Source organism: Peromyscus californicus, unplaced genomic scaffold (genome assembly GCF_007827085.1).
Source record: "Peromyscus californicus insignis strain IS unplaced genomic scaffold, ASM782708v3 Scaffold_4__1_contigs__length_199733344, whole genome shotgun sequence".
Lineage (NCBI taxonomy): Eukaryota > Metazoa > Chordata > Mammalia > Rodentia > Cricetidae > Peromyscus > Peromyscus californicus.
The window spans coordinates 56,694,738-56,706,895 of NW_026294562.1; the positions used below are offsets into that span (position 1 = coordinate 56,694,738).

The 12,158-nt window shown below is 54.0% G+C and overlaps 1 protein-coding gene across 2 annotated transcripts; it reads left to right on the plus strand.

Annotated features, from left to right (window-relative positions):
- Nucleotides 1-190: 190 nt before the first annotated feature.
- On the plus strand, nt 191-10,127 carry Carns1 (carnosine synthase 1). Of its 2 annotated transcripts, XM_052712771.1 has the most exons (10): nt 191-323; nt 688-714; nt 2,416-2,689; nt 3,410-3,499; nt 3,745-4,232; nt 4,477-4,651; nt 4,738-4,823; nt 5,517-5,748; nt 5,834-6,114; nt 8,511-10,127. In XM_052712771.1, exons 2-10 carry the CDS (start codon nt 712-714, stop codon nt 9,735-9,737), a joined length of 2,856 nt encoding a protein of 951 aa, XP_052568731.1. In that variant the 5' UTR covers nt 191-323; nt 688-711; the 3' UTR covers nt 9,738-10,127. The 2 variants fall into 2 exon arrangements, with proteins under 2 accessions (XP_052568731.1, XP_052568732.1); XM_052712772.1 differs by lacking the exons at nt 191-323; nt 688-714; nt 2,416-2,689 and adding an exon at nt 2,798-3,014.
- The last annotated feature ends 2,031 nt before the right edge of the window (nt 10,128-12,158 follow it).

The following is a 12,158-nucleotide window of genomic DNA, read 5'->3' on the forward strand; positions in this document are numbered from 1 at the left end:
ATCTGTGTCTGGATAGTCCTGGCCTTGGGTTGTGTGTCTGAGGATACTCCTCTGTTCTGTGGACCGCCTCTTTCGGTTGTCAGATCCCGGCACCCTCCCTCCCACTGGTCCCTTTCCTAAGCCTGAGGTGCAGAGTGGGGGAGCCACAAGGGAAAGCGGGAGGCGGGGCCCTGGCAGGAGTCCGGGCTGCCCCGCCCCAGGATGGCCAGGCTCACTATATAAGGGCACACCACTTGCTAGGGTGCCGCCACCACTGCAGCACTCCCTTGGTCTTTGCCCAGCCGCTCCACTGCCCACCGTGGTCCAGTCGTTGCTACCAGCAGGTACCCCGGTTCCTGCCCTACCCCCAGGGGAGCCAGGGAGCAGGGATAAGTGGGAATGCAGGCTGGGGACCCTGAAAACCTGGAGAGCTGGCCACTAACCTTACACACTCCCGGGGACCCTGGGAGCCCCACCATCACCACTGCAACACCCCAGTATAGCTGCAGTCATGGGGGGTGGCGATTGGAGAACTCAGAGATGCATGGCTCTTGGCGTCCATGGAGCAGAAGTTTCTCTTTTTCCTTAAGGGTGGGGGCGGGGCAGGGATAGGACAGAGGGTGTCTGGGCTCTTTGAAGTCTTAAGGGCTGAAAGATCAGTTAGGGACCTGGCTGCCCTGATCTCTGCTTTGTCTCTCTGTCCCTTAGTCTCTCAGCCTCTCCACCTCCACGATGGTGAGTCTCTTGTGGTCCCTTCCCACAAAGGCCCGAGTCCCTGGATAGAGGGAGGGCAAGGACTGGCACCCAGAGAGTCCTGCTTCTGACAGCTCCCACCCCATAACCAACTCCACCCCTTGACCCCTACCCAGTGTACCAGGCACTCACCTGTGCCACATTATCCCCAGGAGGTAGGTGCTGTCACCCCAGTGATAGTCCCTCATTCCAACAGCACCTACTGACTACTGCCCTTGTGCCCAGCACTGGTCTGGGTCTGGGGACATAGCAATGAGCCTACAGTCCATGACACCAGAGTACTTTCCTAGGAAAGGGCTCGAAGAATTCAGCCCTGGTGTCCTGGGATGCAAGTGAAGGTCTGAGGCCCAGACCTTGGATGTCTGGGCCGTAGCTTACAGTTTCTGAGCCAACAGATGATTCCCCCAGGCCAGATATCACTTCAGAACCCATGAGGTGGAAATAAGGCAGGCACAGGCAGCCACCAAGCCAGAAAGAGCTACCAACCTGTCCAAGGTGGCTCAGCCCATCTCCTGAAAGACAGGCCCAGCTGCCAGGCTTGGATAAGCCAAGGCCCTGCAAGGAGTAATGTCTCCATTTCTATCACGTTGAGACTCCCAGCCTCAGAGAAGGGACAGGAGCGTCAGACTTCCTGCAAAGAAAATGGTGCCAGGACACCATACACCTGTAGAGATGTTTAGCTAGGTGTGGTGGGATTGCCAACTCAAGGCCAGCATGGGTCACATAGCAAAAACAAAAGCAAAACAGGGCTGAAGCTGTCATTGTTTACAGGAATGCTTGCCTAGCATGTAGTGGACCCTGAGTTTAATCCCCAGCTCCCTATGAAACCAGATGTAGCGGTGCACATCTGTAATCCCTCCACTTGGGAAGTAGAGTGTCTTGAGTTCTCAGCCTGGTCTAAAGAGCAAAACCCCATCTCTAAAAAAGAAAAGGAAAAATGAAGAAGGAGGAGGAGGAGGAGGGAAGGGAGAGACCGAGGTTGCAAGGCATTTGGTAGAATGCTAGTTCAGTATCCAGGAGGCCATGGAAATCTGGTGAAATCATGGTGGCACATGCCTGTAATCCCAGCACTCAGGAGGTAGAGACAGATGGATCAGAGGTTCAAGGCCACCCTCTGCTACATCCAAGCTTGACACCAGCCTGAACTATATGAAACCCTGCCGGAAAAAAAGGAAGGTAAAACGGATAGCAGCCCTCACCCAGAGGCACTGCATGGGGGTGAGGAACAGAAAATAAATTCACCTACTAGGTGCCAGCAAAGTCCGTGAAAGTAGATGAGTCACTGAGGCCCAGAGAGAACAGAGCTGGACAATGGTTGAGATATTGCAGTCAGGAACCAGCCGTGGGGCAGTTACTGTGTGTCAGGCACTGTGTGCAGCCGGGATTGCAACGTTGAAAAGAACCAAACCTGGGCTCCTGCAAACCCAGCTAGAACGGACCCTAGTGTGGGATAGGGCTCAGCAGTCCGTCAGGAGGACTTCCCTTCCCATTCTCAGACACCACACCTAGCCACACTTCCCACTGGGTAAGCCTTCCCTCCACCTAACCCCTTCCTCTTCTGATCCTTTGAACTTGAGCAAGGTGGGAAGACTGGGACTGGGAAGCGGGTTTATTCCATTACGTGACTTAAAATGCTCCCTTGCCAATCCTGCCCAAGATGTACCGTTTCTGCTCCCTGCTCAGCTCTGCCTGGATCCACTGAGTAAGGAGTGGGACTATCCCCTGGGATCCAAGGACCTGGATGGAAAGGAAGGACCATGGAAAGGAGGCACTGGCCTGCCACCCGCAGGCTGCTTCCCTGGGCCCTGGCGCCAGGATGTGAGCCTGGACTGCAAGGGCTCCCCAGAAGAGCCCGAGGCTCGGGCCTGGACTGTGTACTACTACGGTCTCCTTCAGAGCTGTCTGCAGCAAGCTGGCCTTCCTGAGACCCAGGACCGCAGCCAGGCACCTCGTACAGGTGCCTCAGGACTCCACAAAGGGGGTCTCCCAGAGACAGGGAGGGACCTTCAGTCCAGTTGTTTCCCTCTGTCTGTTCAGGCTGGTTCCTCCCCCAGGCTCTAAAGGCAAAACCAGAGGGCCTAAGGCAGGCAGGTATTGTCTCCAGGACATCAGGTCAGGGCTCCACACCATGTCCCACTCTACCCCACCCTGCTCCCTGGAAATCCACGATATCATTTTGCATATTCTGTGGAGCTGAAACTTCTAGAGCGATGTCTTAGGAGATGCTATGGAGGCAGCTGAGCAGTTGCGATCCCAAGATGCCTCCTTGTTTCATAGATCAGGTGGGTCATGAATCATTTTGTGTGGACCAAATGATCTGCAGCTAGAATACATGAGAATCACAGACTTGTTCCCATCACACAGACTGGGAAACTGAGGCTTAGAGAAACAGTGGCCCTTCTGAGGTCACAAGCAAAATCCAAACTCAGGTTAGACTCATCCTGCAGTGCCTTCTGGAACAGATGCAGATAAAACAGAACCAGTCTCAAGGCAGCGTAGCAGACGTCTCCCCCTTCATATTCAGCTCCCTCTGTCCTCTGCCTTCTTCTCATTTGACCCCTAAGAAGGATCTGGGAGGCCTAAGGGTGAGGGTGGGGATGGGAAGGTCACGGGAAGTGGGCAGAGGGGCAGCAAGAGAAGGACTCTTGGTGAACACGGCCATGTTCTCTTCCCCCAGGCTGCCCTGGGGCAGAGGTGACCTTGTGCATTCTGGGTTCCCCCAGCACCTTCCTATCTCTGTTGCTGGAGGGTGGGGTCCAGAGCCCTGGTGAGTGTGTGCCCAAGTTCCCTACCCTCTCCTACAGAAAGGGCAGCCCCGCCCTAGCCCAGCTATATCCCAAAATACCCACCAAACTTGGCAATTGCCTGCATTCCACAGGACCAACTGCTCTGAGTAGGGGTGGGTTCTGGGAATCACTGACCCTCATGACACAGAAGCCCAGGCTGGAGGCTGAGGGTTTTGGCACCACGTAAGCATTCCCTGGCCAGGCGCCTTCTTCTCTTTGCCCACAGGAAACATGCTCCTTTGCCTGTCCCCTGCCTGGCTGATGAAGGTGGCAGCTCCAGGCCAAGAGGGTGAGGCATCTCTGCTGGTCTCCAAGGCTGTGAGCTTCTATCCAGGGGGCCTGACATTCCTGGATGATTTTGTTCCCCTTCGGCATGCCACCTACTTCCTGGCGGGCCTGGGGCCGGAATCTGGCCATGGCAGGGAGGCAGCAGAGCTGGCTCGGAACCTCACTTGCCCCACAGGCGCCTCAGCAGAGCTGGCAGGACTGCTGGAGGACCGGCTGTTGATGAGGTGGTTGCTGTCCCAGCAGAGTGGCGTGGCTGTGCCAGCTACCCTGGCTTTCACTTATAGGCCTCCGGGGCTGCTTCGGGGAGGGGATGCCAGCCCTGGACTACGGCTGGTGGAGCTGAGTGGGAAGGAGGGCCAGGAAACACTGGTGAAAGAGGAAGTAGAGGCCTTTGTGCACTCCGAGGCCTTGGGTGATGCATCACAGGTAACAACAGGTCCCTCTGTGCACTGCGGTCTTTGCGGGTACCCAAAGGAGGGAACCTATGTCATGATTTCCAAGTCCTGCTGGGAAACGATCCCAAACTCTTAGCTGCCACTATCTCACTTCTCCACAGCAGTGCCCTGTGCCTTCCTACCTCAGTTTACCTACTGCATCTGTAGCATGAACATCCTACATTTCAGGCACATGAGGTGGTGGTGAGGAGGGTCCTTTCCCTTTTCTTCTGTAGGTGGCTGTGAGGCTCAGTGGCTGGCGCTGGCGGGGACAGCAGGCACTGCGTCTGCACCTGCGGGTGGAGTCATCTGCAGTGGTGAACACAGTGATGGCATTGCTGGAGAAGCTGGAGGAAGAGGAGAGTGTCCTTGTGGAGGCCATGTGCCCACCTGCCCGGCTGCCCTTACCAGGTTCTTGTCTGGGCTAGCCAGGAATCGGGAGCAGTAACTGGCCTCCTAGACCTCCTCTGGGCTTAAACTTCTCCATGTTCCCCCAGGCAGTCCTGCACCTGGCCCTGAGCTGGCTGTGCGTATCTGCGCGGTGGTGTGTCGGATTCAGGGTGACAGACCCCTACTGAGCAAGGTGAGAACGGCTTAGGTGTAGGACATGGCCCTGTCCACCCCAGCTCTGCCCATCCCCACTGATCTGATGAGGGCCTGGTACAGAGAGGACATGATCTTTGGGGAGGAGGGATTCTGGTTATTTCTGAGGGGACTCTTGGGGTTGACACTTCCTCCTCTTTAACCCTCCTGAACCTTCTATATCAGGAGCCCCGGGCCCTGTGTTCAACTCCTGTTCAGGACCTAGGGGCCTGATTTCTTTTCTAGCATGTTCCTCCTCACAGAAAAAAAAAAACTAATTTAGGGTCAATCCCACAGGAAGGGCTCCAAGCTGGGGAACCTAGAAAGGCTTGGGGGACCTCCTGGGTACTCAGCAGAACTCCAGAGATGATGATGAGGGTCTTCAAGAGACACCCTAAGGCTAGGAAAAACCAGGGTGGCTACAGCATGTAGGAGCAAGCATGCTTGGAATCTTCGAGCTGGGCCTGAAAGCCAGCGTAACCCCGAGGGATCTGGGGACCAGATGGCCAGTGAAGCCAAGAGTGATTTATAAAGTTTAAGTCTTGATGGAAGAAGGGGGTTCTTGAAGCAAAGGGAAGGTGGGGCCTGTATCTTGGTGCGGGGAAGATGCTCAGGCGTCGAAGGGGTACTTAGAAAGGTGAGCCTCGGCAGGGCTTCTCCTGGGCCTGCCCCTTCTGAGCTGCACTGTGGTCAGGTGGTGTGCGGCGTGGGCCGTGGGGACCAGCTCGTGCGGCACCACAACACCCTGCCGAGGACACTGGGGGTGGCGCTGGCCCAGTGCGGCCTAGAAGAGGCGGCGCAGGTGGCGCTTCTGGAACAGCGCATCAAAGAAACAGCTGAAGCCGCGTTGGCCGCAGTGCTGGCCCTGGAGGCCGGGTTGAGCGTTGAGCAGCGTGGTGGGCGCCAAGTGCACATCGACTTCCTCGGTGAGCACTGGAGGCGCGGCTCGTCCTGGGCGGCGTGGGGGCCGGGTTGGGGGATGCTCAGTCCGTGCATCCTCGCCCGGCCCAGGCGTGGACTTCGTTCTCACAGTGGCCGGCCGCACGCTGACCCCCACGGTCCTTAAGCTGAACAGTGGCCTGTGCCTGGAGGCGTGCGGCGCGCTTGAGGGGCTGTGGGCCGCACCGCGCCTGGGACGCACAGTTGAGCAGGCGGCGGCAGCACCGCTGGTGGAGACCATGCTACGGCGCTCAGGGCGCCGCCTCATGGCCGGGAAGCAGCTGCTGGTGATCGGCGCCGGCGGCGTCAGCAAGAAGTTCGTGTGGGAGGCTGCGCGCGACTACGGATTGAAGGTGGGCGGGGCGCGGCCCCAAATCGCGGTCTGATTGGTGGAGGAGGGGGACGGGGCCTGAATAGGCGGGGCTAGTCCTTCAGGCGGAGGCTGTCACTCCGGGGGCGGGGCCTCCTCGCGGGGGCGGGGCCGGCTGCTGTGAGAGGCCCCTCCCAGAGGGTAAAGGAGGAAAAGGAGCTGGGATAAGTGGGTTGGAATGTGCCAGAGGCAGGCGGTACTCCAGGTCAGCAGCGGAGTTCAGATCTCTGTTTTCTTTCTTTCTTTTCTTTTCCTTTTGGTTTCTCGAGACAGGGTTTCTCTGTGTAGTTTTGGTGCCTGTCCTGGATCTCGCTCTGTAGACCAGGCTGGCCTCGAACTCAGATCTGCCTGGCTCTGCCTCCCGAATGCAGGGATTAAGGGCTTACGCCACCACCGCCCGGCATTTTTTCCTTTTTTTTGAGAAAGGGTCTCACTATATAGCCCTTGTTGACTGGAATTCGCTATGTAAATCAGGCTAGCATCAACCTCCCAGAGATCCTCCTGCCTCTTCCACCCTAGTGCTGAGATTAAAGCCTGAACCGCCATGCTCAGCTGTTTTTCTTGTTGTTGTTTTTCCTTGCTGTTTTAGAAATTGAGTTCAGGGTCATGCATATTCTATTCGAGCAAGCACTCTATCATTGAGCTAGAGCCCCAGTTTTCATTTTATTTTATTTTATGTGTATGGGTGTTTGCCTGAATGTATGTCTGTGCACCAGGTGGTGCTTGGTGTCCTCAGAGGCCGGAAAAGGGCATCAATCCCCTAGAACCGGAGTTACAGGCAGTTGTTAGCTGCCATGTGGGTACTGAGAATCAAACCTGGTCCTGTGGAAGAGAAGCTGGTGCTCTTCACTGCTGAGCTATCGCTCCAGCCCTGATTTATTTTACTTTTAAAGATTTATGTGTGTGGGCCTGATGAATATACATGCAGGCATCAGTGGAGTCCAGAAAAGGGTGTCATCAGATCCACAGTCACCTGATGTGGGGGCTAGGCACTGAACTCTGGCCCTCTGCAAAAGCAGCAAGTGCTCTTAATGGCTGAACCATCTCTCCAGCCCTCAATAATTTGGGTCCTTTGAGATAGGTTCTCACATAACTCTTGCTGGCCTCAAACTCCTAATATAGCTGAAGCTGGCTTTGAATTGATCCTCCTACTTCTACCTCCAGCTTCTGGAATTTCACACATGTTATTTTATTTTTATATTTTTGTTTATTTCAGTGGTTGTTTATTTATGTCAGACAGGGTCTAACTCTGTGGCTCAGGCTGGCCTGAAACTTAATAGGAAAATCAGGCTGGCCTTGAAATTCCTGAGATTCTCCAGCCTCTGTCTCCCTAGTGCTAGGATTACTCTCTCTCTCTCTCTCTCTCTCTCTCTCTCTCTCTCTCTCTCTCTCTCTCTGAAATGATTTCACTATGTAGCTCAGACTTGGTTCTTGTAACACCATCCTCCTTCCTTCAGCCTCCTAAATGCTGGAATTACATGCATGTACTGCCAAATCTTGTAGTTCCTACGTCTGGAATAGCTGGGTAAGGAGTCTAGCTCTGTCTTGGGGAAAAGGTCTTTGGAGTTGAATTCCTGCAGCTTGGCACATAGGGTCTTCCAGGGGCAAAAGAGCAGTTCACAGATCTCAAGTCAAATCTACTGTTGGAAGGAGGCAGGGGCTCACATGGTAGGATCTGGAGCTAACCAGGCAATAGACATTCTCACTCCTATTGAAACAGATAGGAAAGCTGAGGCTAGCCCTAGTCTACCACAGTGGCCTCCTTGCCTTTTTCCCCACCATGCATGGTCCTTGAGGAATTCCCAGCAGCCTTGGCATCACAGTTCCTACCTGATAGCGTGTGTGCCCGTTGAAGTTCTGAAAGACTCCTGATGCCAAGTTGCCTTACAGACAGCCACTTCCCTCCCGCATCAGTGGCTACCGCTGTCCCGAGGATCAGCTGCCCTGTATCTGTGCTTCCCCCAGCAAGCCACAAGCTTTGGAGACACAGGGCCCCTCAGGAATCCTGCACATCACATTACAGTGTTAGAATATTCGGAATGAATGATAACTGAGCCACCTGTCTCCAGCTGCAACCCTGATGGCCAGAAAACTGTTCAGGAGCATGTCCTAGTGAGCCCTCTGGTGTTCTCTTCTTGCACCGGGCCTCTCACACTCAGCCTGCCCTTTCCTCCCGAAGCTTTTCCTTCTGACTTCCCTCCCCTCCAGGGTGAAGGTGTCTCACCTCTGCACTTCCCATTTATCCAACAAGCCATCGATAAACATACATTTAGCACCTGGTGTTCATGGTTCAGTCTCTCCTGTGGGACACCATCCTGTCTCTTCCATGACCCAACACCTGTGACATGCTGTCCCTCCTGCTTGCTTATGTTTCTGCAGCTGCACCTGGTGGAATCGGACCCCAACCACTTTGCATCCCAGCTGGTGCAGACCTTCATCCACTTTGATGTGACTGAGCACCGGAGAGATGAGGAGAACGCACAGCTGCTGGCTGAGCTGGTCCGGACACGCAACCTGAAGCTAGATGGCTGCTTCTCCTTCTGGGATGACTGCCTGGTGCTTACTGCTCTGCTCTGCCAGGAGCTGGGTCTGCCCTGCAGCCCCCCAGCTGCCATGTGCCTGGCAAAGCAGAAGAGCTGTACCCAACTACACCTGCTGCGCTGCCAGGGCCCACCCTGGCCTGCGACCTCCCTCCATGCTGTGGCCTGCTGCCCACTGGAGAGTGAGGCTGATGTGGAGAGAGCCATCCACCAGGTACCCCTGCCAGGTGTGATGAAACTGGAATTTGGGTCAGGAGCAGTGGGTGTACAGCTGGTGAAGGATGGGCCACAGTGCCATGAGCACTTTTCCCGGATCCTCCATGACTTGCAGGGTGAAGCTGACCACCCAGGCATTGGACTGGGCTGGGGCAATGCCATGCTGCTGATGGAATTTGTCGAGGGCACAGAACATGATGTGGACCTGGTGGTGTTTGGTGGACGGTTGCTGGCTGCTTTTGTCTCTGATAATGGCCCCACAAGGCTGCCTGGTTTCACAGAGACTGCAGCCTGCATGCCCACTGGGCTAGCACCAGAGCAGGAGGCCCAGATGGTGCAGGCAGCTTTTCGCTGCTGCCTAGGCTGTGGGCTGCTAGATGGGGTTTTCAATGTGGAGCTCAAGATGACTGGGGCTGGGCCAAAGCTCATCGAGATCAACCCTCGAATGGGAGGATTCTACCTTCGAGACTGGATCCTAGAGCTCTATGGTGTGGATTTGCTGCTGGCTTCTACCATGGTGGCCTGTGGCCTGCAGCCCGCCCTGCCTGCCCACCCTCGTGCCCGTGGCTACCTGGTGGGCATCATGTGCCTGGTGTCCCAGCACATAGAGCTGCTGAGTTCCCCTAGCAGTCGAGAGACTCTGCAAGCCCTCCATGACCAGGGTCTATTGCGACTCAACCTACTGGAGGAGGCCCTGATACCTGGCCAGTATGAGGAGCCTTACTGCAATGTGGCCTGTGCTGGGTCCAGCCCTGCTGAGGCCCGTCTCCGCCTGCTGGGCATTTGTCAGGGCTTGGGCATTGACAGGCCCAACTACCCAGTTGCCCATTTCCTGTCTCATTTCAAATAGCAAGGATTAAGTGCTAGGGGGAGGGGTTGTGGTGCTCTGTTTCCCTGCCCCTCTTTCTATCACCTTGTCCAAAACCTAGTTCAGCACACTCCTCTGCCTCAGGTCTATTCCAAAGCAGTACAGCCGTTTTGATATCATAGTCTTCTGGACTCAAGGACCATAAAATAATCATCTGGACGTTTCTGGGTCCTCTTGCCTTCCCAAAAGCCTCCATCTAGTCCCAGGTATCCCCAGGACTCTAGTGCTGTGTAATATCACTTTAACTAGGCAAAGATGTGTTACATGTATTTATGCTGCAGAATATTACTTTAACTATGTGAAGGTGTGTTACATTTGTTTCTGCTGCCCTTGTTAATGATGTAAAGATGTGTTAAAGATGTAAAGATGTTACATTTGTTTGTGCTGCATTTGTTTCACTTTGCCTGCCTAAGGCACCTGATTGGTCTAATAAAAAACCAATTGGCCAATAGCTAGGCAGGAGAGGGATAGGCAGGGCTGGTGGGCAGAGAGAATAAGTAGGGGGAGAGCTCCAGGCTTGAGAGAGAAGAGGGAGGAGAGAACGAGGGAGAAAGAGAGGAACACACCTGGGGCCAGAAACCAGGCAGATGCCAGCCAGCCAGACATGAGCAGCAGTGAAAGGAAGATACACAGGAAGAAAGAAAAATGAATGAAAGGAAGAAAGGAAGGAAGGAAGAAAAGTTAAAAAACCCCAAGGCAAAATGTAGCTGAAGAGAAACAGGTTAAATTATAAGAGCTAGCAAGAAACGAGCCTAAGCTATGGCCGAGAATTCATAACTAATAAGAAGACTTTGTGTCATGATTTTGGAGCTGGTTGGTGACCTAAAAGAAAGAGCCTGGGACAGTTTAGCCTGTTGTTTGAATCTTAGATGGTCTTTTAATTAAAAAAAAAAAAACTCAGAGCCAGATATCAGGGTAAAAGCTGAAAGATCAGAGAAGCAGAGCAAGTCACAGCCAACCTCACCTTGCCAACTCCTCAGCCGATCCTGTTTCCACAAATCCTCAGACTGAAAGCTTCTGAGTCCTCATCCGAAAGGGTCTCAGCTGAACTGCTTTAGTTCCTGTTTCCTCATGCCTTATATACCTTTTTCTCCACCCTGCCATTACTTACTGGGATTAAAGGCATGTGTGCTTCCCAGTACTGGGATTAAAGATGTGTGCCACCACTGCCTGGCTCTGTTTCCAGTGTGACCTTGAACTCACAGAGATCCAGACCCATCTCTGCCTCTCGAGTGATAGGATTAAGGGTATGTGCCACCACTGTCTGGCCTCTATGTCTAATCTAGTGGCTGGCTCTGTCCTCTGATCCTCAGGCAAGCTTTATTAGGGTACACAAAATATCACCACACTGGCCTTTAAGGAACTAACAAACAGCAGCTTCATCTCCACACTGTCATGCCCAGCCCAGATGGAAGTGGGTCCAAACCCTTGGCCTCCCCCCACCCCTCCAGATCTGTCTCTTCATGTTACCTATAAGAGGAGGGAACCTACATGGACCTCTGGCCTTGGGCAAAGGCATGGAAACTGAGATCACTGCTCCTGTCTTTATGCAAAGTCCATGGTAGTCATGAAGCCTGCTGGAAATATCTAGCAATGCTTCACTGTGTCCGTCGGCCTGTGATGAGCAGTAGGAATAATCATCTCCCTTCACACCTCCAGGCAGACACCAGTGTCCCCATGCCACAGATGAGGAAGAAGACTCAGAGAGGAAAAATGGCTGCCTCCCAGGTCCTGTCTGAGTGGATGTAGACAGGATGCAAAGGCCAGCCTTTTCTCTTCACTGTTCACATGCTCATTCAGCTTCCAGGTCCTCTCTCTCCCCTTCTTCACAAGCACCAGCACTCAGACTCCTGAACACCTCTCTCCAATGTACCACACACACGTTCTCTACCGCTTCATTGCTTTGTCCTCTGGCATACCTAACCAGCCTGGCTCCAGGACGTCGGTCTACACCCCTTCCTCACTCTGGGAAGCTACTCTGAAAACGCCTGCTTCTGTCCAGCACAGAAGCTGTGGACAGCTCCCCAGTCATGCCTACCCAAATACAGGCTTATAAACCAGTGAAGTTTCCTGGAATAGGTTTGTTTTGGACAATGCCCTGCCCAGGTTCAATAGGTGTGGAGCTGGAAACTGGGAAGGAGAGGTGGGAAAAACACCCTGACCTTTGGCAGGGGCCTCCCTTATACCTACATCTAGGCCTGAATTCGAGGATCTCTTTTGCTTGAACTATAACCCTACATCACATCCAGACAGTAAACCCTCTGCTGGCCTGGACACCCCTAAGTCCTGTTCATCTGAGTTCATACCCTGTATCACAATGGGAAGGCCCATCCAGACAGACTCCAATCCAAAATCACAGGCAATAGAACCCAAGTAGTCAGGCTTGTGTGGCAAGTGATTCGC